The 26,603-nt window shown below is 38.8% G+C and overlaps 4 protein-coding genes across 14 annotated transcripts in view; 3 read left to right on the plus strand and 1 right to left on the minus strand.

Moving 5' to 3' along the window:
* The window catches only part of LOC112159176 (neuron navigator 1), an 86,881-nt gene extending 78,188 nt beyond the window's left edge, over nucleotides 1-8,693 (minus strand). For 7 of the 11 annotated variants that reach the window (XM_036212736.1, XM_036212735.1, XM_036212734.1 and 4 more), the window contains exons 1-2: nucleotides 6,000-7,114; nucleotides 3,700-3,882 (exon numbers count right to left, since the gene is read on the minus strand). The gene's annotated coding sequence lies outside the window, so the exon portion shown is untranslated. Of the gene's footprint in view, nucleotides 1-3,699; nucleotides 4,012-5,999; nucleotides 7,115-8,285 lie in introns of those variants that run through there. The other 4 variants (XM_036212733.1, XM_036212728.1, XM_036212727.1 and 1 more) reach the window with 3 other exon arrangements.
* A 2,603-nt stretch (nucleotides 8,694-11,296) lies between these two features.
* csrp1a (cysteine and glycine-rich protein 1a) lies at nucleotides 11,297-18,146 on the plus strand. Its single transcript, XM_024293127.2, has 6 exons — nucleotides 11,297-11,593; nucleotides 13,097-13,206; nucleotides 15,403-15,571; nucleotides 15,649-15,778; nucleotides 15,871-15,967; nucleotides 17,796-18,146. Exons 2-6 carry the CDS (start codon nucleotides 13,098-13,100, stop codon nucleotides 17,870-17,872), a joined length of 582 nt encoding a protein of 193 aa, XP_024148895.1. The 5' UTR covers nucleotides 11,297-11,593; nucleotide 13,097; the 3' UTR covers nucleotides 17,873-18,146.
* A 1,416-nt stretch (nucleotides 18,147-19,562) lies between these two features.
* phlda3 (pleckstrin homology-like domain, family A, member 3) lies at nucleotides 19,563-21,895 on the plus strand. The gene is made up of 2 exons (XM_024293131.2): nucleotides 19,563-20,331; nucleotides 21,375-21,895. Exon 1 carries the CDS (start codon nucleotides 19,881-19,883, stop codon nucleotides 20,322-20,324), a length of 444 nt encoding a protein of 147 aa, XP_024148899.1. The 5' UTR covers nucleotides 19,563-19,880; the 3' UTR covers nucleotides 20,325-20,331; nucleotides 21,375-21,895.
* Nucleotides 21,896-25,460: 3,565 nt separating this feature from the next.
* tnni1a (troponin I type 1a (skeletal, slow)) overlaps nucleotides 25,461-26,603 on the plus strand; it is a 4,874-nt gene continuing 3,731 nt past the window's right edge. The window contains exon 1 of the mRNA XM_024293129.2: nucleotides 25,461-25,972. The gene's annotated coding sequence lies outside the window, so the exon portion shown is untranslated. The remainder of the gene's footprint in view (nucleotides 25,973-26,603) is intronic.

Consider the following 26,603-nt stretch of genomic DNA (forward strand, 5'->3'; position numbering starts at 1 on the left):
TTGCAAATATTGGCTGATACCCATACTGGCACCAATTTATGACCCATCCCTACTTTTACTATCATCATACTATGCTTTTTTTCTTAAATAAGTGCTAAAGCCTTCTGGGGATTCTCTTTAGCAGTCAAATTTCAAGAGAAAGCAACAAATGTGACATTGTTTCTGTGCTGTGCTTAACGTAAATTTGTTAGGTTGTGTTTGAAGTAAATGAAGGAATAAAGAGAGAGTTGGCAGAGTGAACAGATTCATTGTGGGGTTTAGGAACGGGTGTAGTTGTATTTCCGTTTTTTTTTTTTGTAACCTTTTGTTTCCGCCCTCCTCTCGTTTCAGGGATGTTGATTCCCTCCTTTTTCCTACCTGTTCTCCTGCCCTCTTTATGGGAGCACCTGTGTTTGATAATCTTGTTTTCTCTTATAAGCAGCGTGTCCCCTCCGCTTGTCGCCAGATCGTCTTGCGAGCCCTCTAGGAGCTTTCTAGCCTTTTTGAGTTTTTTCCAACCAAAAAATAAACAAGCTCTTTTTAAGACTCCTGCGTTCTAAAAGATCTAATAGAATATATCTCATTGGTGTACCCGTGTTGTTATTTGACAGTCTCACCTATTTCATTTGATAATCATCCACAGCTGTTTCTTCTTTAGATAATTAGTCCCATTTTGCTAAAATTCATGGTTTTCAGTTCATCTTAGAAAAAGTTGTTTGTAATCCTTTTTGGTTTAAGAGCTTTACTTTTCTCATGTTTAAGTTTAGTTGATTCTGTCCATTTTATGAGGATTTGTTAAAGTTTAAGTCCTGCTCCAAGTCTAGACACACTACTAATACAATGCAGTTTCTTTTTCAACACATCAGATATGTTTATAAATAACAATAAATACAATCTAAAAGGGTAAATAGAACCCACTTGAGTTTGATGGCCTTCCAAAGTTTACTTAAAAGGGTCAGTAATAAGTGTAGAAAAGTTGTTAAATGAAGTATAATTGACAAAAAGTGCCATTGCACTGTCCAAAGCTCAGTTTTGACATTGCAAAAATCTTTAATCACAAAAAGTATGTAACAAAATGTATAGTCTTTTTTATGTATAAATGTGTTTTAGTGCTGAAAACATTTTGCTGCAGAACTTTTTTTTTATATATCAACAACATGCAACCATTATCTGGTGAAAGCAGGTCCAATCAAGTATAAACTTAAAAACCTTTTCATATTGTACAAAAAATATGCACCACACAAATTTCAAAACTATAACACACACACAGTAACAAAAACATTCCAACAGAGATAATTCTGTTTTTTTTCCTGGTAAAAATGTAACAGAAAAATTCTCCAAAGTCACATTATTGTGATATGATGAGAATTCCACAAACTCACTGATCTCCTGCAGTCTGAGAAAAAAAAACTATTTTTCTACCAGACTGACAGCAGAGACTAAAACATGGAAAGTGAAATATTTAACAAATTTAAAATGTAAACTGTCATTTCTCACAGGTGTTAATAGCACATCATTCATAATAGTGGCATCAAAAATCTTCTATTTTACATCTTAAAATAATATTTTGCCTTATAAAGTCTACTTTTCCACTCTGTCTTACAGTAGTTTTTAGTTTTCCATCTCCAAACTCTGGGGAGCAGGAGAATTTCTTGAGTCTAATGGATGAAAAGATTTCCAGGAGCACAGGTGCAGTCTGGCTCTGTCTCAATCTGTATGGAAATTGGTCCGTCTCTGGGGAATAATCGGGGGTCACACTGGTACAACAGCAGCCAAATTAAGAACACATCAAGGAGAGGAATCTGAATTGATAAGATTAAAAAATATGAGGGAAAAGAGAACATAAAAGGCAAAAGCCTTGACAAATCTAAATCAAGTTTAGCAGGGATTCCTTTACAGTTGGTGTAACACCACATATAGAATGAGTCTCTGCAATAGAACACTATGGGTCCTTCTGCTCTGCAGTATTCCCATTACAGTCATTAACACTTATATTAGAGCTTTTTCAAAAATAAGATTCATTTTTTCTTTAACTTTTCAAACCAAACATTTCAGATGTCAGTCTTATTTTTAGGAGGGTGGCTGGTTTATCTACAACGTAATAAATGTATGGGACATGTTTATACTAAATCAGTATTAAATATTGGTTTGGACATACCAAAACATGAACTTTATTCTGATTTAAGTGTTATTTATAATTTGCTTATTTATTTTGTTATTAATTTTTTTTAATTGGGTAATCTATTAACCAACAAACAAGTTGTATGTCCTTTAAAGAAGATGGAAATTGTTGTGTTTTTATTTTATTCACATAAGGTTAAAAAAATTGCAAATAACAGGAAGAACCATTTTGAAAGACTAGCTTTATGAACAGTTATGAGCACAGAAAAGAAATACTGGTTTCCTTCATGGCCAAGGAAACTACAGTTTGTTTTCTGTTATAAATATGTAGCTTTATTATTTGCAAGCAAACAAAAAGTCTCTGAATTTTATAATCATCTGTGTGTATAAATTTAAATTCACAGTTTGAGCTCTTTCTTTTTTTAAATTGTCATTTTGACAAATATAATATGTCCTTTAATGAGTTTTGCTATGGAATGGATAAATATATGATGTAACATAATGTGAGAATTATCTTCAGTAAGATCTGAAGAGTAACGGAGTATTGGGGCCACCAAACAATGAATAAATACAATAAATAATATTTTTATTTTTAAATAATAGTTTTTTTTCTCATAAATTTACAACTTTAAATCTCATAACTTTATAAGAAAAAAGTCATACATTTAGCTTATGACTCTTAAAGTAAAAAATATATGACTTTATTCTTGTAAATTAGCAGTTATGATTTTTTTTCTCATAAATTCACAAGAGTAATTAAAAAAATGTGCTGCGGCATAAACTATTAACTAGAAACATGAGTGAAAAAAATAATTCTTTCATTCCCTAATAATTAAGTGAATGAGTGATTCTTTTAATTTTCAGTAAGAAACTATTTATTTTTACAGATAATGTGTCAAAATAGACTTGTTGAGAATTAGAACACTGTGCTGTCATCTCATTTTGCTTGTTAGTGCTGACATCTGCTGGAGAATTTTTGAAATCGCAAGTTAAGAATCCCTTCTTTCTTGACTGAATTTCTGCTGCTTTTTTAAGTTTGAACCCAAATAGCTTCTAGTCGACTTGGACGTGTTTCAAATTTGCAAGAGATACAGCAGAACACTGCATCAACGTTTTAAGAAGAGAAAGAGAAGATCAGCATTAAACTGTGAACCTAATAAGAGCAGATTTCTCTTATCTGTGTCATGACTCTCTTTAGCTGAACAGCATCACTGTATCTTTTACTAATGAGACAGGTTAAGCCCTCTCACAAACACATGAGCTCACCCTCTGCCTCAACACCAAATCAATAGATGAGGTGGGAACACAGAACTCTGTGGACTGAAGGACATTAGCAGGATGCCTGTCTGGACACACTTAAACACTCACACTGATGCCCACTATGAATGAGTTTAACTACAGCAGCAAATGAAGCTACGGATATTTGTCACAAATCAGTGCAGCACAGGAGTGAGAACAGCAGGACTAAAGTACTAAACTGTGTCATAATGATTCCAGGAAATTTCTAAAGCAGAAAAAAACCACACACTAAAAATAAAAACACCCCGAGCTCCCAAACCACTCATGACGAAATGTGTGAGCCTCATATGAGGAGCTTACTTGTCAATGGGCTGCACAGTTCCTCGGTATGCTGTTGGAGCGAGCAGGCAGAGCCGCCAGGAGGGAGATCACACTTCTCCGACGTCTCAGGAACAATGGGCTGTTTTTTCCTGGATCACAGTTGCATCCTCACCGCTGCCCTTCCATTGGCTCACAAGCCTCCACATTCACCAAGACAGGAAGCTGTGACCAACAGGAATGACAAATCCGCCCAATCAGAGGCGCTCGCACAGAGGTGACTCATTTTCAAAGTCACTTTTGTGGGAGAAATCAATGTTTTCATCTTTTAACCGTTAACCGCCTCTTGACACAAATAGAAATACATTTTAGAATCATCATCGTACTTATTTAACTAAATGAAGCAGCTCAAGTTTAGCTTTGTTTTTAATGGTTAAAAGTTTGATCTAAAACTGAGTTTTGCATTAAACAGAGATAAACCCAGGACCAAATATTAAAACAAAAGTGAAACACAAAGTTTGTACAACAGGAAGAATAAGTCACTCATTCATTTCTGTTCTTTTTAACCATCTCCAGTCTATTTGTCACTAGGGAAGGATGTGTAGAATGCAGAGTCCCTACACAAGCCAGGATGGTGGTTTATTGCTCACAAAGTAAACAAACTTCCATTAAACTCTTCCATGTCCTCCAACTGATGTTAAGCTTTCCCTCCTGAATGAGTCATCCAGCTTCTGTGAAGCTGACTCAGACCCATGTCACCTCAAGGTTATAAAATACCCACCTGCTTTGGTCCCACTCTCACCCTAAAACACAACCCTCCTTACACATCCATGCTCCAGAATTTAAAGCTAACCAGGAAACAATAAAATGACCACTAAGGAACAGAGATTTTTTTTTTCTTTTTAAAGACAAGAGTTTGCTCACCCTCTCCGTGAATCAGTGGAGAAAAGCACAAAGTGGGCTGCTCTGCTTTCTGTTCGCTGCTGAATGCCGCTACTTTTTGCGAGACTGGCCTGCATGCATGTGCACTTGTGTGTCCGTCATCTCACCCCTCCATCACGTCATGCCGCTCTGCTGCTGCCGCAGTACGCCTGCAGCTATAACTCCGCCTCTCTTACTGTTTTTTTTCTCCAATTTGTTGCAGCCTCTATCTATTTCTGAGTAATGGACCTGTTGGCCGCGCTCTGTCCTCTCCCCGCTGCTGAAATATAAGCCAAGCTACCAAAGATAGGCTCATCCATTAGTTAGATGAGAGTGTTCTATGTGTGTAAGTGTGTGTGTGTACGCTCAATAGTGTGAGTAACACATAGTAATTAAAGCAGATGTAGCTCTAAATTCCCTGAAGCCGCTAATTGGCACCCTGAAAAATACAAAGAGGAGAAAAAAACAGAATTGTGATGGTACATCTGCTGATTACAAATGCACACACACGCAGACACGTGCATCTGCCGTCTGAGTGTGTCTTTAGCTGAAGAAAAGCGTTCTATGAGAGGAACAGCCCACTCATCCATCACTCCTCTGACCTGTCCTACTCCGCTAATGAAAGTAGGAGACAGAAAGAGAAAAAAGGGAGATTTTAAAGAGGGTGGAAACAGGGAAGGAGAGAGACATCTCCTCTCAGCAGATAAACTGGAGGGAAACCTTACCCATCCCAGACGTAACCTTGAGCTGAGCTTTCTTAAACTGCCCTCATAACGATATAATAAGGACAAGTGATAAAATCAACCCTTCTGTTCTTTTTTAATCTTCTCTAATTTGCAGAGTCACATTTGTGTTTATGTTGCATCTCCTCTCGTGTTTCTGCTGAGCTGGCTGCCACAACGAAAGGCGAGGAAAAACAGTGTATATAGTGATACACCACAGAAGAAGACATAAATACCCCTGTAATGATCGTTTTTGTCAGGATGCCTATTCAGCAGCTGTGATTTCTGAGAACCATAACGGTGCGTGTGAGTTTCATGATACGGCTCCTTGTAGACTTGCAGTAAACTCCATCCTAAGAGCTCTCTGACTGATCACATGTATTGATCAGGCACTGACCCCGTCTTCAAGTCTGCACCAGAGGCATTAACATCCCAGAAAACCCCTGCAGTAAAAAGGCGTAACACAAACTAATACTTTTTTGCTTTAAAAAACACTGGATTGTTGGCCACATATGACACCCACTCTTTAGATTGGCCATGCAGACACACTGTTTCTTCATCACGTTGAGCACAATCCTTTTCCTGCTCATAGTCATAACCTAACATCAACATCAAAGCAACTCCTCAGATTGTATACAGCGATACAAAGGCGTGAAGTCCTCACAGAAGTCTGACCAACAATTAAAGAAAAACACTCACATGATTTGCTGCTTTGTCTCAGAGTCTCGTGAAAACGGGAAGTGACTTGCAAAAGAGGATTAGGGGGAAGCTGTGTACAAGCGTCAGCGTAGAGGGTGTGCTGAGGGCAGGGGGGTTAATATCATAACTGGTCTTCACATGTTGCCCAAGGCACGTCCCTCCCCCTGACAGACGCTGCCTTTGACAATGGGACACTTGTCTCACTGCCACACTGAGGGGCATATGGAAGATTGTCTGGTGGGGAGGGTGGGATCCAACATGTTGACTGTCTGGAAAACAGAAGGAAAAATCAATGCCATTACATTAGAATGAAGCCATAAAACAAATAAATCATAAATCAGGTGATTTGTGCTGAGGGTGGGCTTCTAGTTTTTTTTTTTTTTTTTTTTATAGGACAGGCCTTGATTCTACAGTACTCCAGTCATTATACCATAAATGGTAAATGCTGTAGTCTTAGGGAGCAATGCTTAGTAGGGGTGTGTATTGGTAAGAATCTGGCGATACAATACGTATCGTGAAACATGTGTTGTGATACGATACATATCGCTATAAATCCCAAGACTGTACCAGAACAATTTTTTCTTTTTTTTTTAAGAGTATTACTTAGAAAAAAAAGTCATACTAAGTAGTACATGTCTCATAACAACAATAACCACGAGGTTGACTGAACCAATGAGACAGAACATTTAACACAAGCTGCTTCTTGTGAGATCTTGTTGTTCTGGTGTGGAGCTGCTCAGAGTGGGCTGTGCTGCCAACTAGTGGTCGGAGGTTCAAATGGAAAACAAAAGTAAGACGATGAAGGACGCTCATAAATAATTAATTAAATATCGCCTTGTTAGCATTTTAAATCGATAGAAGTATTGCCAAATGAAATATTGCAATATATCACAGAATCGATTTCTTTCCTACACCCCTACCCCCTAATGCTCAGCACTCACAGCAAGAAGGTCCTGACTTGGACGTTTTTGTGTGGACTCCCCATGCATGCATGGGTTTTCTCCAGGCTCTCCAGCTTCCTCCCAGAGTCTAAAAACATGCTTTATAGGTTAATTGGTTACTCTAAAGCAGGGGTGTCCAACTCCAGGACTCAAGGGTCGGCCTCCTGCTGGTTTTCCAGAAATCCTGTCTCATTTGCTCCTGATTATATGGATCAGATGTGTTTGGCAAATAAGGAGCTTCAATGGCAGATTGGTTGGAAAACATCTAGGACACCGGCCTCCAAGGCCTGGATTCGGACACTCCTGCTCTTAACTGTGCATGTGTGACTGCTTGTGTGTCTTGTGACAGACTGCCAACCTGTCCAGGGTGTACCCCATCCCGCCTATGACCAACAGTAACCAGGGAAAGCTCCAACACCGAAAAGGGAATATGGTGGGTTAAATAGTTTGAAGTTTTATTTGGTTGGTTGTATAAATGTAACATTTCACAACCTTTAAATGATAGTCTACATCAACCAAAAAGAAACGGGCTAAAGCATGATGCTTATCCAAAACAGATGGATGAATGGATGGAGCATACTTATAAAGCGCTTTAACACCTTTTTAGAAGTTCCAAGGCCCTTTCCAGTCTAACACATTCTCACTCCCAATTTGTCATATATGTACGTAAGGTTTCAGCCTCTTCCGTGTCTGTTTTTGACGTTTTTGGTGTCCCCAACTAAACATTTTTTGATGTACTGGTTGTTCCCAATAAATCAGGAGTCCCCAACCTCCAGGCCACAAACCAGTACAAGTCCGAGGGCCGCTTGGTACCAGGCCACAGACGGGAAAAAAAATGCATATGCTAATCATGGGTCCCTAACCCTTAACTTGGTACCAGTACCTTAATCCCTGATCTGGTACCAGTTCTACATCTGTTACCATGTCCAGTGCCATGTCCGGTACCACATCCAGAGGGTCGGGGACCTCTGCACCATGGGTGGGCAGGGTGAGAACTGAGCTTGTGATCTTCCAATCAGAAGTCAACCGTTCTACCTCTGAACCACAGCAGTCCCCTTGAACCCTTTAACACCTGAGACGTCACCAGTGACGCTTGAACACAAAATCTTTTACATACTGCAACTTTTCAACAGTTAACACGATCAATGTAATTCCAGCAGATTCTGAAGGAGAAAAGTGGCACGAGTCCTTCAGAATCTGTTGGAATTACGTTGATTGTGTTAACAATTGAAAAATCACAGAAGATCAAAGAATGCAAACACAGGGGCTCTGGTGTTAAAGCTTTACCAATAACTGATGGTACAGTACTGACACTACTAGTTGGAGTTATAGTTTTTCCTCTTACCTTGCTCACTGGTTGCTGAAACTTAAAGGATGTGCCTCTTAAATTCGAGGTGCCCAACGCTGGTCCTTCAGGTCTGGTCCCCATTCTTGTCCTACTTGTTGTTCCTGAACTGGATCAGGTCTGTTTGGTCAGTAGGAAGCCGGAATCCTTTAAATCAATTACAGGGATAAGATTGTACAAGTCGTTAGTCTCTCAAAAGGATTTACGTGAGACCAACAACCACACACACTGCACTGACTCCTACTCCTACTTATAATATTTTTTTTTGTTTTGGCTTCAAGGAGAAGATAGCTATATGTTGAGAAAATCAATAAAAACTTGTGAGAAAGATACATCAGTTTAGACCAGAGAACTTTTTTCTGTAAATTGATGATTAAACCACCATATTTGTAGTAGAATACTTGCCATAGTTCATCCTGAACTTTGATGCATTCATGTTCAAAAAGCCTCAATTTAGCTTCAACTGTGACTTTATTCACATTTGCAAAAACAGGAAGAAAACAAGTAGCTGTTTATCATCCTTTCTTGTTTAGTATATGTAAGAATTTACATCTGCATATTTATATCTGCATATAACTGTATATTTAAAAATAATAAAGATAATACATCTACAAGTTTTACTCATTTGCATTCCAGAAATGCTCAGTGGAAATCAAATGAGGGAAGGGAAACCTTTAAGTCTGAATTCATTAATTAAATCTTTATATTTTCTCTGCATTGAGGCAAATATGCTGTAATAGAGAAGTTTCTACTTTTCTATTGTTTTCAGAGCAGGCTGAAACTGCGCCACCAGTAATGTCCTCCTGGCATAAACTCACGCTGAGTTCTGTAAATTGGTTATTTGTGGTTTTTAAGAAGATAGATGAAAATTTAGAGTATTGACATTATCACCAGTGGGAGTTAGTACCTTTTAACTACAAATCGAAAGTGCTGATTAATTAAAGATAACTCATGATAACATTGCTGTGGATTTTTTTTTTGTTTTCGTATTTTTATTTTTTAAATAAATCCACTCATTATTTTGTAAAAATCCTGCAGGTTTAGGAGTTAATTTACTTTTTTGCTATTTTTTTTTCATAATTTGTGCCTTTCTTTTGTAAAAATAATAAAAAAAAATCTTTCCACTGCATAAACTACAGATTCCTTACAACTAATGCAACCACCATTCACATCCTCCATGCTATAGTAAACATTGTTTGCATGAATCTAGAACACAAAATACATGCTTGGTAAAATCATCATTTAGATTTATACAGCTATCTTTGTCTGTGCATGCTGAATGAGTACATTTGTTATTTATGACATCTTCATTTCAGCTGGCTGAGAAAATGGACTGAAAGATTGGCTTCATCCATCATCCCTGCCTGTCCAGCATGCCGGCTCCAAATGCCACCGACAGCAAACGAATGGCTTAAACTATCTAAATCTTGTTTGCTGTAATGTCAAAGCGACTCTCACACTTGTTAATGAACATTGCACAGTTTCTTCAAAGTAATTATTTTAAGTCATTGTGTGACTCTTTTTTCTAAATGCAATGCTCATTGAAGTATTTGCAAAAGACTACACAAACTGTTTTTTCAAATAGTAAATTAATACACCGCAATCCAAACCAAAACCAGCAATTCGTCAAATTTGACCAAACTTTCCTTTCAATAAACAACAAAAATATTTCCATAAAGAAAATTTGAGACATTTCTTAATGTGACCTTCTGCATCAAATCAGAAAACTTCTTTATCTTACAGTGTTGGAGTTCAGTACCAAAGATGGCCAGTTGATGGAGACAGAGTTCATTCTCAGATCCCTCTTCATTACCCCATTATTGTTTTATTATTCATAAAACAGAAGCTCATATAGGCAATTCCTTTATTTTTCACTGAGCTTATCTGAAAGAACTGTAATAGCTGGTGCATAAATGTCACTTAATGCCCTGCTAATAGCCTTGAAATAAAACTGAAACTGCATCTAAATGTGTAAGTGAAAGTAGAAAAAAACCCCACAAATCTTACAGTTCGACATTTTAAAGGTTAAACTTCCTCAACTTCTTGGTCCAAAAGATATAAATTATATATTTTTAAATATACATACTGTATATGAAAGCGTATAGTGTTATACTACAACCTGATTTTTTTTAAAAATGTATGCCCTCCCTAAAAATGTTTGGTTTTTGACTGTTGATGATATAATCCATCCACACAAGCCTTTGACCAACCTCTAAAGAAACAAGATAATCCTAAAAAATAATAATAATAAAACCCATATACATTTAAAATATTATCAACCATGCTTACAATAAAAAGGTTGTGTTTTTTGTTTTGTTTTTTTGGTCAAAAATCCCCTCAGAGATCAGCTAATCTAGAAATTGGGTTTGGCAGAGAGTTTTACGTTGGGTACCCTTCCTGACACAGCCCTGTCCATTATCCAGGCGGGGGACCGGCAAAGGGAAACCCAGACCTGTGCCCCCCTGTAGCTAGTTAGGCAGCAGCATGAAGGGTTTTCCCTAAGGACCCACACTGGATTCAACCCATCACACCCCCTGGGAAAGTTTCCTACTGGTACCACAGGTTTCCCATGTGTTGATCTTGCATGTAGCCAACTGAGTCACCCATACTGTTTTAAACAAATAGTTTTTAGTGTAATCTACATATTTGACACATGTAATGCAAACTGTGAAAGGTGAAATGCAGCATGTATTTTAGTCATAAAAAGCTATTAGAAAAGTTAAGCGTTTGTCCATTAAGTAAAAATAAAATGCATTTGTAATATTTATATCCTGAATAGTTCAACACATAATCAAACCCTCTCAACTAAATGCACTTCGCAGTTTAGCCAGATTAACTGCTTTACATTAGTGAACACACAAGTTTGAGGAAGAAACTTGAAAAACGACTTTTTATCTTTTCTCCCTTTAACCATTAACCGGTATCAAATGTCGCTTCGACTGGCAAATACTGAATTCAAGTTCCCCACCCATCCAGTCCTGAACTCCACCCTCTATTTCTCACTTCAGGGCAGAACTTGCTGAGTTTGGGGTCCATTTCAACAGTTTAGCAGCAGAAACTGGCTCCTCCTTTTGAGAGCAGCACAGGAGAAACTCACAAACTCACATTCTGCTTCAACATTTTCAAGCTAGAACAAGCTGTGCAAAGTCTTTAAAGCTTCACTTAAAGTGGTGCTGGTATTTTCAGTGTGAACTCTTCCTTTTTTTTTTTTTGGTTTTGGTTTCCTGAACATACCTCAGTGCTGCAAGAGGACTGTACAGTTCCACTTCACTTTTTCCTTCTCGACTGACAATATCTACAATCTGCAGGTAAGAATTGGTTTATGTATTATTGGATTCAGGCACGTGGCTTTGTGTATTTTTTGCAGCAGTACAAATAATAATTGTGAACTTTACATTTAAGGTACAAACTTCCAGACTTGTTTACTCAAAACCTCTAACTGTTTTACACAACACTCCATTACTAACCTCGGTAGTCACACGTGTCTCAACCTGCAGATCTACTAAAAACTAACACAACAGGATTTTTTTAATAAAGCGGAAGGCACAAACTTTATTCTCATACACACATTTTCCCCTCTGTGGGTGGATTACCAGCTCTCAGTCTGTGCTTCCCCTTCTTCACACTAATTATATATATAACAAAACATTTAAAAAACAGGTTTGAGACTTCAGCTCTCTACCATCTGGAGTCTTCGCTTTCCTAGGTTGGGGGGAACTACTTTTACCTTCTAGAAACAAATATGCGAAGCATTTCTGTCTTTCCTCACTGGTTTTAGGTTTTTATGACTACGACGAACCAAAATCCCTGATAGTTTTGTCACTACAAATGATTTTTTAGCAGGCATGACATTCAGGTTTCACATTCTGTAATTGTTTGTTCTTAACCCCACTGTCTCGACTTACATGTGTTTAGTTTTGGCTTTACATGAACAGCGACCAAGTGGTTTTAATGTCAAGAAGTAAGAGGCTGAACCTGAAACCACAGAGTGAAAAAATGGAAAAAGAAAAGACAAATCTGATGCTGCTTTCTTTACCTTTAGAACCACTCCGAGATTTTGTTTTTTTTAATTTTAGAAGCTGCTTAGATTTAAACTTTTGTTGTTTTTTACACAGCTGGATACTTCTCTGATGTTTACTGTAGTAGTGAGGACTTCTTCTTTACAGTTCCTTTTTGAATGCATGAACCAAAGCAAACATTTCAAGTGGAAGTGATTTTCCAAACATATCAAAAACCTCAAATACCTCATTGCTTCGCCTGCAGCAACTCATTCTGCCACAGTGGATTGAAAAAACAAAAAAAACTTGAAGAGACCAGCGGGGTGGTAGAGGGTTTACACAGTCAGGAATGTGGAAGTAGATACACAGGAATGGATAAGGAGGGTCGTCCGGGAAAACGGTGTAAAAACACTCCGGGTCTGACGTCATTCACTCCCACAGCAATTTTCTCTGCGAGTCGTGTCTTTGCAGCACCCTTAAAAGGAATTCAACTTTTGTTTGGTGGACAAAAAGCTGCAGAAAATTGTTGAGTTAAATTATAGTCCTGAAAACACTGCAATTACTGGCAAATGTGAGCACATTTCTAGTAACATATAAATTCTTCCCATGCTTCGTTTTGAATTATAGTTGGAGTCATTACGTGGGAAAAAGAAAAAAAAATGACAGAAAATAATTGTTTAGAGTGATAAACTCTGTAATTTGTCACTTTACAGAGTAAGGTTAGATCTCATCAGCAATAAAACTGAACAAAACTTAGGTATACGGATAATTACAGCGTTGGTTTATACAAATTTACCCTTTTGACTATTGCAGGATGCCATTAGGGGGAGGAAACAAGTGTGGTCGCTGCTCCAAAACGGTCTACTTTGCAGAGGAGGTTCTCTGTGATGGGCGGAGCTTCCACAGGTCCTGCTTCCTGTGCAGTGAGTAAACGGTTTGCTGCTTCCTGTGATAACCATTGTGGAAACCATGACTGTTTTGACACATCATCAGACACACACTAAACTGACCTCATGCTCATTGTTCGTCATTAAAATATTAAAAAGTGTTGTCCAGTAGAATGGAAAATCTGAACAAATCTGAAGTGTTGTGGTACAGTGACATAAACGGCGACCTTAAACCTGGACAGGAAATAAAAACATTCACTTTAACAATAGAAAGGTCGACATGTTTCATACTTAGTTCTTTACACATACACTGTCTTTAAAGACTTTAAAGTTTTGTTGCCAGTTTATAAAGCTTTGAACGGTTTAGTACAGAAGTGGGGAAACTTTTTGACTTGTGGGCCACAAAGGGTTATAAAATTTGACAGCAGGGCCGGACCATGAACGAATGCATGGTGAGTCTTGTTAATCAACCCCAAGAAGAAAATAAAATGGAATCTGGACGGAAACATGCTTTAATTTTGATTGAAAAAATATATACATATATTTTTTATTTCAAAACTTTGCTTTTTTTCATTTTAGTGCCAATTGCACCAATAGGTTGATGTACCTCTGGGGAAAACACCAACTTAGAGAAATGCTATGACCATGTGGTGTTTGTATGATTGAAAAAAATAGCTTTGTGACTCAGAAAACACACGTGAATCTCAGAAAAACAAAAAATCTCAACACAACATATGAATGCAAAATAGCTAAAACACCATCTATAGTGAAGCGATTACAGGGGAAAACAAAACATTAATACGGATTGTCAATATAATTTATTCCACTTTGGCGGGTCTGATTAGATGGTTTTATGGGCCGCATATGGCCCCCGGGCCGTAGTTTGCCCAACCCTGGTTAAGTTACAAAACAAACAATTGACCTCCTGACCCACTAGTCAAACCTTTCTTCTGGATCTGTTTTTTTGACAGTTCCTAGAGTCAAAACAAAACATGGAGAAGCTGCATTCAACTTCTATGCTCTACGTATCTGTACACATTTCCAGAAGTTGAAGCACTCAGTTTATTTAAATCCAATTTAAAGACCCTTTATGTCTGTTGATGTTATTTCAAATTTGGTTCGTTTTAACTTTCCTTACATTTTTATTTCACTGATCACATTTTGAATAAATTTGCTTTTAAATGTCTCTTTTAGTGTTTTATGTGTAGCACTTTGAATTGTACATAAAATGTGCTATACAATTGTGATAAACTTGCTTATTCTTGAAAGGACAACAAGTTAACAGAATGTGACCCTTAGTCAAACGACAATTTCCTTTCTCCATCAATTATGTTGGGTTTGCAGGATAAGTAAAGCTGCTTTTCATTGTTGGTCAGCAGTGATGGCTGTTGTTTCAGTGTCTAAGAATTTTTCCAGCTGAGAGTAATTATTAGAGTTTGTTTTGATACTCTGTCATAAGCAACGAGGTCTCTCTGTGTGTGTTTGTGTCTGGAACACTTCGATCGTATCATTTTTAAAATTCTGAGTTCCAACTTCCAATCTATGATGTCCATTAACCCTTTAACACTGGCGAAATTTCCGGCGACAGCAAAATAACACGTTCTTCGGACTACACAATTAACACAAGCTGAGAAGCTGAGAAGAGGGAATTTCAGCGCAAACAATTCAAAAATCAACATGTTTAATGGACGGGTTTTGTAAGTAGAGCCCAAATAGTGTCTTAAAAATGTGTGTAGTGACGGACGAACAGGAGTTTTGAATGCATTTCCATAGATGTTTCGTGTCAGCAGTTAAAAAGTTACAGTATGTTGAAGATTTTGTGTTTAGGCGTCACGGTGACCCCTCAGGTGTTAAAGGGTTAACATGGATTTTTCTATGTAAAAGAGACGATTCACTGCAGTAAATGATTGACACATCAGTTGTCAAGTTATATAAATAACTGTCTGCATTTCACTTTTTTAAGTTTTTCCACTTACTGTTGAAAAATGCTGTAATTTCAGACATTTCAAAGGGGAGGGTAAGTTCAGGGAGTTCTGAGTGAAAAACATTTTGCTTTGATTTTGTAATCAAACATTCTTGTGATGGAATTCAGATGAGAACATGCTCCTTTGGGAGAACTGAGCCATAAAAGGAAGCAAATAGGCGTCTATCTAAACTCATGAATGCACTCAATGACATGTACACAAACATGCAAAACACTCATAATCGCTGGTGGGAATGTCTTTTGTGTAGTGGTTTGTAGGAAGAGCTTGGACAGCACGACTGTTGCAGTTCATATGGACGAAATCTACTGTAAAGCATGCTATGGCAAGAAGTATGGACCAAAAGGTTATGGCTACGGTCAGGGGGCAGGGACCCTCAGCATGGACAAAGGAGAGTCTCTGGGTATTACACATGAAACGTGAGTTACACAACTGCACACATTCATTCCTAAAAGTATTTTGGATGCTTTATATCCATCTTTTCCTCATTTTTTAGCCCACTTCCTCATTGTCCAACCAACAACCCAAACCCCTCCAAGATGGCTCAGAAGTTTGGAGGGTCAGATAAGTGTCCTCGCTGTGGCAAGGCTGTGTATGCCGCTGAAAAAGTGATCGGAGCTGGAAGCGTAAGGAAGCCTCACCTTAGTTTGTACACAGGTTTGCATGAAGCAGAACCAACATTTAAAAACAAAAGAATAAAGTGCCTTTGTTTTCACAGTCATGGCACAAGATTGGGTGTTTCACATGTGCCACATGTGGGAAGAGCCTCGAGTCTACCACGCTGTCTGACAAAGACGGGGAAATCTATTGCAAAGGTAAAACCTTTTTCTAATTTTGGGGGGGGGGGCAGCCAGTAAATGGTGCTACTTAAAATGAAAAAAAACAAAAAAAAAAGTAAAATTGACTTTTAAAGACCAGAAGATATCTTTCTTAGGTTAGGGTTGAAGTACAGCTGAAATATAGAAAGAGCAGACCGGGTTATTCTACCTAAAGGTACAGTATGCCACAAAAGTGAGTACACCCCTCACATCTCGGCAAATATTTAGTTATATCTTTTCATAGAACAACACTGCATAAATGACGCTTTCACACAATGAACAACAGTCAGTCTAAAGTTAGTACATTTGTGTAAATGTATTGTTCCCTCAAAATAAATAAAAATACAGCCAATAATAGCTAAACCCTTGGCAACAAAAGTGAGTACACTCCTAAGTAAAAATGGGAAATGTCAATATTCTGTGTGGCCAGCATCATTTTCCAGCACGGCTTGAAGTCTCCTGGCCATGGAGTTCATCAGACCTTCATATGTTGCCAGTGGAATCCTCTTCCACTCCTCCATCACAACACAACAGAGATGGTGGACATTTCACACCTTGTGCTCCTCCACCTTCCTCTTCAGGATGCCCCAGAGGTGTCCTATGGGGTTTAGGTCTGGGGACATGCTTGGCCAGTCCATCACCTTTACCCTCAGCCACTTTAGCAAGCCGGTGGTCATGTTGGAGGTGTGTTTGGGGTCATTATCATGCTGGAACACTACTCTGTGGCCCAGTTTCCAGAGGGAGGGGATCATGCTCTGCTTCAGAATGTCACAGTACATGTTAGAATTGCTGTCCCAGATCATATCACTTCCACCACCATGTTTGACGGTAGGCAAGATGCACTTGTCGTTGTACTCCTCACCTTGTTGCTGCCTCACATGCTTGACACCATCTGAACTAAATCTGTTGATCTTGGTATCATCAGACCACAGAACATGGTTCCAGTAATCCTGGTCCTTAGTTTGTCTGCAGCAGATTGTTTCCAAGCTTTCTTGAGCATCATCTTTAGAAGAGGCTTCCTTCTAGGACGACAACCATGCAGAGCAATTTGATGCAGTGTGCGGCGTACGGTCTGAGAACTGACAGGGTGACCTCCCATCCCTTCGATCTCTGCCCCAATGCTGGACGCACTCATCTGTTTGTTTTCCAAAGCCAGTCTTTGAATGTGACGCTGAGAACGTGCACTCAGCTTCTTTGGCCGACCATGGCGAGGCCAGTTCTGAGAAGAACCTGTTCTCTTAAAGCGCTGGATGATCTTGGCCACTGTTTCAGAGTGTTGGCTATTTTCTTACAGCCTAGGTCATTTTTATGTAAAGCAAAAGTGTGTTTTTTCAGCTCTTCTGAGAACTGACGCCATGAGGTATCATGTTGAACTTTCAGTGACCAGGTTAAGAGAGTGGAAGAGCTTTTTTACCGACTTTTAACTCACCTGATAACTGATGACACCTGAGACAGTGTTAACACGGATGGTTCACATGACAAAGGGGAAGGAAAATGATAATTTGTGCTCAATTTGTACACTTTCACTTAGGGGTGTACTCACTTTTGTTGCCAGGGGTTTAGCTATTATTGGCTGTATTTTTATTTATTTTGAGGGGACAATAAATTTACACTGACTTTACATTGACTACTGTTCATTGTGTGTCATTTATGCAGTGTTGTCCTAAGAAAAGATATAGCTAAATGTTTGCCGAGATGTGAGGGGTGTACTCACTTTTGTGACATACTGTACTTGTTAGTGTTGGATAATGTAACAGTGCCATCTATTGGTGACATGATCTAACATAATCATTAAGTCTGACATTATTACCTTTGATCCCAACAGGTTGTTATGGTAAAAACTTTGGTCCAAAGGGATTTGGTTACGGACTCGGAGCTGGGGCATTGGCACATACCCAATGAGGACTTCAGCGGATCTTGGCGCTTCTCTCCAACCTATAAAGGACAATCTGTCATCGTATAACTTTACACACAAAAGCATTTAAGTACAGAAACCACCATTTTAACTCAAATAACATCTGTTTCAAGATTGTTTTACTTTAAATTTAATGTCAAATTCTTATAATAAACCTGTTGTTTTAAATTGCCTGTATTTTCTTGCTCTCTGAAGTATTACAGTTGTCATTTTTTCCTATTCATTCTGGACTTGATAGGAATAAAACAACCATTCAACTGAGTTTGTGTCACTGCTGATGTAATAACAAAGGAACACTCAGAAACTTGAATCAGATAAGCGAAGTAAAAGGTTTGAGCCTTATCTTAACTTTTTTAGAGATGACACATGCACATGGTATCCATTTCGGTCATGGCCTTGTGACACATCACAGACTCAAGACATGCAAGGTAAATCTGTGGGAAATAAAGAGAGGAGAATCTTTACCTGTCAACAGAACTTTGTTTTTAAATAATTGAGAATTACAAATCAGTAAACTATAATGTTGATTAAAATTTGTAAAGGTTTATAGTCAAAATTACTTAAGTTTTCACCAGAAAAGAAAATATATTTAAAACTATATAGCACTTGCCTTTGTTTTTTTTTTTTGTTTTTTTTGTTTTTGTGAAAACAAACTAAATAAATAAATAATGCATCCACATGGGTTATTGTTAGAAGTCTGGGTCAGTTTGACCCTAAAAAAGAAAACAATAAAAATTAATTAATTACAATTTCAATGAACTTTCTATCTATAGCTACCTTGTTTGGAGCTAATAGACTTTGGCTTTGGTAAATAAATTAAAGGTAATGTATGTCTGCGAAGTTTGGGGGGTCAAACTATATTTTCCTCTCTAAACAGGTGAAGTCACTTGATGGAAACTATATTACCTTTTTATGAAAACAAACAAAAAAAATCAATCTTACTGACAACTGTCTGACAGACTGACAACAAATAAATAAATAAAATATATAAATAAAATACTGCACCGATGCAGTTATTGGAAGTTTGGGTCAATTTGACCCCCCGAATAAATAAACAAATAAAAATTTGATTAATTTCAATTAACTTCTATACCTTCAACTACCTTTTTGGAGGTATTACACTTAGCCTGTGATAAATACCGTAATGGTAAATTTTTAAAGTTTGGGGTGCCTATCTATTTTTCCTACATAAACATATCACCTTTGTATTTTTTGTGGCAAAAAACAAGCACAAATATATTTAACTGACTGTAAATAAATACATAAAAAATAAATAAATAAAGCCTATGCTACAACCACACTAGTATCGGAAATTTGGGTCAATTTGACCCCCCAAAAAGTGTATTATTTAGAGCTAATAGACTCAGCCATGTGATAAATAGTGTAGAACAGCTGGTGTGGAACTCAATTTCAGCCCAAAACACCAACAAAAACGCCTTTTTAGGTGAAAATCTGTGTGTAAAGAAGTCAAACGTGTTCGGTTCAATGTCTCACCCAGGGTCACTTTGACCCGAAGAAGCGGCGGGAATTTAACCGACATGGAGCATGCGTCATGTGTTGGGAGTTCTCCAGGTATAACTGCCCCCGCCTCGGCGGCTGCCTGCCCGCCCCGGGGGCTGTTGTCTTAACGCTCTCTGAGAGGTGCAGCTGCACGTGTCACCCTTGTCGAGCACGCGCGCAGACGGAGGAGGGAATTTCTTAAACTGCCCGGATGGCTCGTTGCCGTCACCGGCGAGGAGGCGGGGTGCTGATGGTGAGACGGTCCACAGAGGAGCCGGGCATGTCCTAACACATCCAGGCAGAGCAGACCAGCCTACCTACCTACCTACCTCCGCGTTTACAAATTAAAGCTAAGCTTCCGCTTTTTGCTTTCCTTGTCGAGGTAGTTATCACTCCATGACTCAGCTGTAACGCCACGCGGTATCCAGCGGGAGCTTTTCACCGTTTGATGGACTCATCTGGAGAACATAGGCGGACAGACTGCGTTTGGCTCCCATGGTGAACATGTCTCTATCCGTCAAAGTGATGAGGGACGGGCAGCTGGAGAAGCGCAGCAGCGGCCTTCTCCAGCTGTGGAAGAAGAAGCGCTGCGTGCTGACGGAGGAAGGACTGCGCCTGCACAGCTGCAGAGGCGGCGGCGGGGGAGGAGGAGGTCCCGCTCCGGAGTCAGGATGGAGCTCCAAAGCTAAGGAGCTCCGCTTCGAGCTCATGACCACGGTGGACTGTGTGGAGTACAAGCGAGGGATGGTGTACTTCACGGTGGTCATGACTACGGGCAAGGAAATTGACTTTCGCTGTCCACAGGATGGCACGGCATGGAACGCCGAGATTGCGTTGGCACTGGTGCGCTATAAGAACCTGCAAGCGGTGCAGACCGGGAGAAACCGGCACATGTACGCCGAACCTCTGGGCAGCACCGGGGAGGACGAAGAGCTCTGATTAGACGGTGAGTTTGCCTCTGGTTGAGATCAATTTACTCCATATATTGTGTTGAGGTCAAACCCGACCCATTACACACTTGAAATTGGGTCAAAAGTAACCCTTTTCACACTTTGGTTTAAAATGAAACCTTTTCCACACTTGAAAACTGGTCAAAATTGACCCTTGTCAAACCTGAAAAGGGGTCCATCTTGACCCAAACACAACATAAGGGGTAAAAAAAACAGCCATTTAGTTCATAGAAAGATATATTATTATTATTTATTAATTATTATTATTTAGAATATTTTTTGCGACACACTGAGAAGCTGGAAGTGAGATTCAAGCGGAGAATCAGCTGATCGCCTCCAGGGCACACCCACAAATATCTCAAATTGTTGCCCTTTTCATTTGGAGCTTCTGCCACCAAAGAAGTCTCCAAATGCCCCAGACCAATTTAACTCCTTATGTTCTGTGGGTGAAATGGTGATAGCTATCTCCAAAAGTGTAAAATTATGGAACGATAACACTTGAACTCCAGGGACGAAGATGGCACATGTCTAAGAATCACAAGCTAAGCCTGTTATTTGAAAGTATACCACTTAGTGTTTAGATGTCTTGAGCCAAAGCCATCTTGATGCCTACTTTTCAGTCATCTTAGGACACAAACCACTGTGACTTGAGGACATAATTATCATGCAATTTGAGCCCCCAGAATAACATCTGCCTGACTCGCCCTCAGCAGGCAGCAAAGTATTTTTATGCACTCACGGATTCCTGTGTGTTTGCCAATATGACTGCTAATATCTATGTGATCCTTGATATTTGAGTTTTGAGTCTAAATAATTTGTATTAATTTTATTTGTTTATTAATGTTTTTATTAAATTAGTTCAATTCCTCAGGCAGAACTGTGAGCTCACCATTCAGGAATCTACAGCTCAGAGAGCGGCTGTAGCCAAGAGCCCAAATTAACTTAGTAGCGGTGGTAACAGTCATCAGCTGTGAGCTTTATAAACACTCAATAACTGCTGAAAAATAAACACCCCTTTTTGTTTGTTTGTTTTCCTCAGGAGAAGTCATCTGATCCAGTCAAGATCCTGATTCTGGATTTGCAAAGCACCATGGGACATATGTCAAAAAGCTGTTCGCTTTTAAAAATGGATTTTGCACAACTTGTCATTCATGATCAATCACATGAAGAGCAGACGTCTGGTGTGTTTTTATTTGTCAGTCATGACTAGAGAGACTGAGATCATCAGCAAAGAGATATCTGTTAAAATAAAAGCAAAACCAAGTGTGTAGATTTTTTTTTGACTGAAACTATGCAATTTGAAAATATTTTATCTAAGTGTGTGCCTTAATATTTACAAGTATCATCTAATTACATGAATTTAAAATACTTTTGAGTTAAGGGAAAGGTGGTGTTTTAATTGAAAAGTGTTATTGCAGACTGGATGATTAATATGTTTAACCTAAAAAATAAGGAATCTGTTACAAACTCTTCTGCTTTGTATATTTTTTTTTGTTTAATTATGTACAGTATTAGAATTCAGATTTTTTAAAGTATTATTAAAATGTTTTCTTGAGAGGTCTTCGTTCTTTCTGGACTCATTACCTTAAATATGAGCTTTGAAAAGCTCATGTTTGCAGTTTTGCTGTGTATTCCCCTCAGCCACACCGATGCATTGTGGGTATTGTTGGCCTGGGTGAGTCAGGACACTTCCCGTTCTGTGTGGAGGACTAATTTAGAAGCACCCTGAGCCTGAGGCATGAGCTCACAAACATGTTCTCGTGCATTATCACAGACAGGAGCACTCCCAGAATTTAATATCCTGCAAAGTCCAGGCATCAGCCGACTCCTGTTAGGAAAGAGACAGCGAGCTCTGTCCGCTTATGCTTCTTTTTTTATGGGCTGGGTAAAGGATACATGTGTGCCCTCCAGGAATAAAGGCTTGGTTGTGTTGTAACTGGGCTTCTTTCTGTGGGAAAACCCCTGTAAGGCTCACAGCATGAGTCAGGACTGAAACAATGTTAAGAGTGGAGTAACACTAATTGACGGTTTGCTGAACTGAAACGAGTGTGTTGGGAAGGAAAAGACAAAAACAAATAATCCACCTATAGACAAACCTCAAGAACATTAAAACACACATTTAAATTCCTGTTAAAGGATTGATTCAGTATTTGCATTTTAACACTGAAAACTTTGCAATTAAATGTCCAAACAAAATCAACATGCTTTTTATAGCCCAATGACAAAGAACATTTTTGCCAGATCAAGATGGAAAGTAAGCTGGTAACCACTAGATGACTTTGATTCTTTCTCCTCTTGAAGGGAAAATGTTGAATTTTTATTTGGTTTCACAAATATGTTTTCATAAATTTCACATTTTGAATTTTAAGTCTAGGGCTTGATGGCTTGATGAGGCAAGTCTAGGGCTTGTCTAGACAAAGCGGGAGCAATTACTGAATTTTATCCCTTTTTTTCTTAATATTTATTTTTTCTTCATTTTATAGTTAATTTATATAAGTAATTATTATTTTAATGCACTAGCTCTAATTTTTTTATTATTATATTCACATTATTTAAAGTGTATGTTTCAACTGTTTTATGCTTTTTATTTATTTAATTTTAACTCCAGTGCTTCCTTAACAGGATCCCCTTTTTTGGGGTGTGACTTCCTCCGCCTGTGGGTGGGCTTGCTGCTGCAGTGCCCATTCTCATTTCGGCGGCTGGGTTTCTGCTCTGTAGAGTGGGCCCTGTGCTAGGCGGATGACCCCCCCGATTGGGCTGGGCCTTAGAATAAATGGATCCCCCTCCTACCGTTTCCACATAGCAGTACCAAGCAAGACTGTTCCCTTAGATCTGCAGTTCTTAAGTCTTTGTCCAATTTTGTTGTCAAGGGTTACATTGGGGGAACTGGGTGGGTTGAGGGAGGAACCAGGGGAGGAAGGGGTACTTATTTTGTGTTGGTGTCCAGTTTTCTTTGTATGTATTTGTTTTTTAACACTCTGTGTTTTTAATGTGTATTTTTACTTGCTTTGAGGTTAAGCACTTTGTGTTTCATATGAATGACAGACACGAAACAAGTAAATAAAGTTTAAAGTTTTAAGTCTAGGGCTTGAGGAGGCTAGTCTAAAGCCCAATCCGAATTCTCCCCCTCTCCCTTCCCCTTAATTTGAAGTGGCAGATGAAGCCGACTACAAGCGGCTGAAATAAGTTTTCTCCAGAGGGTGGCTGGCCGCTCCCTTAGAGATAGGGTGATGAGTTCAATCACCCGGAGAGAGCTCGGAGTAGAGCCATTTCTCCTCTGTATTGAGATGGGGCAGTTGAGGTGGCTTGGGCATCGGGGAAGACCCAGGACACACTGGAGAGACTACGTCTCTCGACTGGCCTGGGAACGCCTCGGAGTCCCCCCAGAGGAGCTGGAGGAAGTGGCCGGGGAGAGAGAAGTCTGGGCATCTTTGCTTAGACTGCTGCCCCTGCGACCTGGTCCCTGATGAGTGGAAGAAGAGGCACGCAACGAACAACGAGATAATCGCCAAGATCTCCTAGAGATAAGAATGCATGACATGGGTCAACAAGCATAGATGAATAATGTGATTCTCACGGGACTTCACTACAACCCAGGACGCGGCCTGGTGCTACCAACGTTAGCATGGATGCTAACGGAGCTGTGATGGATGACGTGGCGAATCAAGTTGGATTATTTCTTTCGTCTAAAGGCATTTACTTGGACCTAAATTCTATTGAGGTCTGTCATCCGCTTCCTCGGGGAAAGACTACGGATAAACCAGCGATCCTGATCAGGTTTGTGAATCGAAAGCACAAGATAGCTCTGATGAAACATCGCAAACACCTGAAGGGCTCAACTATCTTTCTTAATGCTCATCTATCCAAATATCATGCTGATCTGGTGAAGCATGTGACAATTCTACGCAAAATGAAACAGATCCATTCATCATGGATCCAGAACTCCAGAATCTTCGTCAAACCACTTGGACCACCGGACCAGACGAAGCCTCTGGAGATAAAAGCCATGAACGACTTTGAGAATTGTAGGATTACGCACGTTTGAACCTTTAATTGAAGCAAAATGTGAAATGTGAACTCAAGAAACCCCTGAAGGTGAACTCTAACCCAATTCTGAGCTGCAGACCTTGAGCACAATTCCCTTGAAATGAGACCTTCACAGTCTCTCAGTCATAACAATGAAGAACGTTACGTGCTACGTGCTACTGTGATGTAGCACTGATTCTGCTCAAATTACTGATCTTTTTTCTTTTCAACTTATTACTTTTTGTATTATTAGAATCATTCTTTGCTGAAAACAATCTGCACAAATAGTCTTTTTTAATGAGAATATTTTGAAACTTTTTTTAGCATTAACAAATGAAGAGGATTATTTCTTATTACTTTGCGTATTACTACAATAATTATTTGATGAATACAATCTTTTTAAATAAGAATATTTAGATTATTGTTACTGATTAATGTATAACTGTATTACTGTATAAATATTTGATATTAATTCCTGAACCGGATATTGATAATTCATGTGGAGAAAACGGTATGGTCGAGTCGGGGTGGGATTATATAAGTTCGCTTCCTCCCACTCCCTTTCAAGCGATGTAGATGTAATTCAATGTGATGTTTTTTTTTGTTTTTTTTTTTCATGTATTATACCTAATTGCTTGAAATAAACCATTTCATTCATTCATTCATTCATTCATTCATTCATTCATTCATTCATTCATTCATTCATTCATTCAAGTCTAGACAAATCAAGGGCCCAGGAAGCAAGTTTGGGGCTTGTCTAGGCAAGTCTAGGGCAAGTCTAGGTCTTGAGCAGGTAAGTTTAAGACTTGTCTGGACAAGTCTTGGGCTTGAGGAGGCAAGTCTATGGCTTGCTGAGACAAGTCTAGGTCTTGAAGCTACTGAGGTGTGTGGTACCAGCTTGACCTGGCTGACACGCTCAGCAAACTTAACTGTTTTTTTTCTGTACAATGAGCAAAATGAAAGTCTTCCATTTCCTGAACAATGGTCAAAAACGTCTAGCTGAAATAATCCTGTCAGAGGTCAGGTGATCAGCCTGTTTTTATAATTGACAGCAGAGAGGACAACGGTGACACCCACAGTATATATCACTCAATATGGCTCAACTTACATGAAGCTGCAAGTGGAGCCATACTGTAGGTTTCCTACACAACAGCTTTTTTCTGAAACATCAAAAAAATTGTTTGCATCAAACTGAAACATCCCCTGTGTTGTAGGGGTGAGAGTAATGCATTTCTTCTCCTTTTTCAGTGGAAAAACAATGAATGATGTTAAAACAGAAAAAATAGAGTATTGTTTTGTTTTCGCTTTCATCAGTGCACTCTAACATTTCTCATCAGCACTAACAAACGAGGTTATGGTGCCAGCCTAAAGCTCCGGGTCAAATGCTTGATCTCTGCCTCAGCCACATGTGAGAGACAAATGGAGACAGCGAGTTTACGCAGCATGGAAGATGGGCTAGACTAATATTAGCTTACATTAACCAAAAAAAGACTGAAAGACCCAGACAATGGGTGGTGCTCTTAAACAAGAGGAAACCAAATCATTCTAATCTCTGATCTGTCCATCCTTTAGGTGCAGTTGTGACAAGGCTTTCCCCGGATTCAGACTCTGGTAGGGACACTTCGCAGTCTGGGTTATGATGTTTTAAAATGATCTTCTATCTAATTTAATTTGTTATGTGTCTTTAATTGTTTGAAAAAACAATTAGTGGTTGTGATTCTATTGTGCCTGTGGCAGATCTAGAAGCGTTAATATATATATATATATATTTATTATTATTCTCAAAAAATGTTTCTTTAAATTTTTGCATTCCTATGTATTGACTCTTAGTGCAAGTCTAGTTTTTGTTTGTTTTCCTTTTTTGTTTCTTCTGTTCATTTACCATTGTAAAAGGACTACGATGCTTAAGTCTTTAGCTCTGTTATTTTTGGTCAAGTTTAACAGCGAATTATATAGAGTTATATCTGAAAACAGTCAAAACAAATCTAATCTTTGTGTTTGAGACCTAGAGTCGTGCACTTCACTGAAGAGGGGACTTGTTATTAGCACACATTTATATTCACCCCTGAGTTGTGCACAAATATACTGTGCCTTTATTTATTAATTTATTATTATTATTTACTTACTTATTTATTTGCTTGTTTATATAAAACAATTACAAAAAGCTCTTACACATTATTTTACCTGGGAAATGAAAGGGAACAGAACAAAGCCAACTTTTGTCTGCCTCTTTTACTTCCTT

Source organism: Oryzias melastigma, linkage group LG7 (assembly GCF_002922805.2).
Source record: "Oryzias melastigma strain HK-1 linkage group LG7, ASM292280v2, whole genome shotgun sequence".
NCBI lineage: Eukaryota > Metazoa > Chordata > Actinopteri > Beloniformes > Adrianichthyidae > Oryzias > Oryzias melastigma.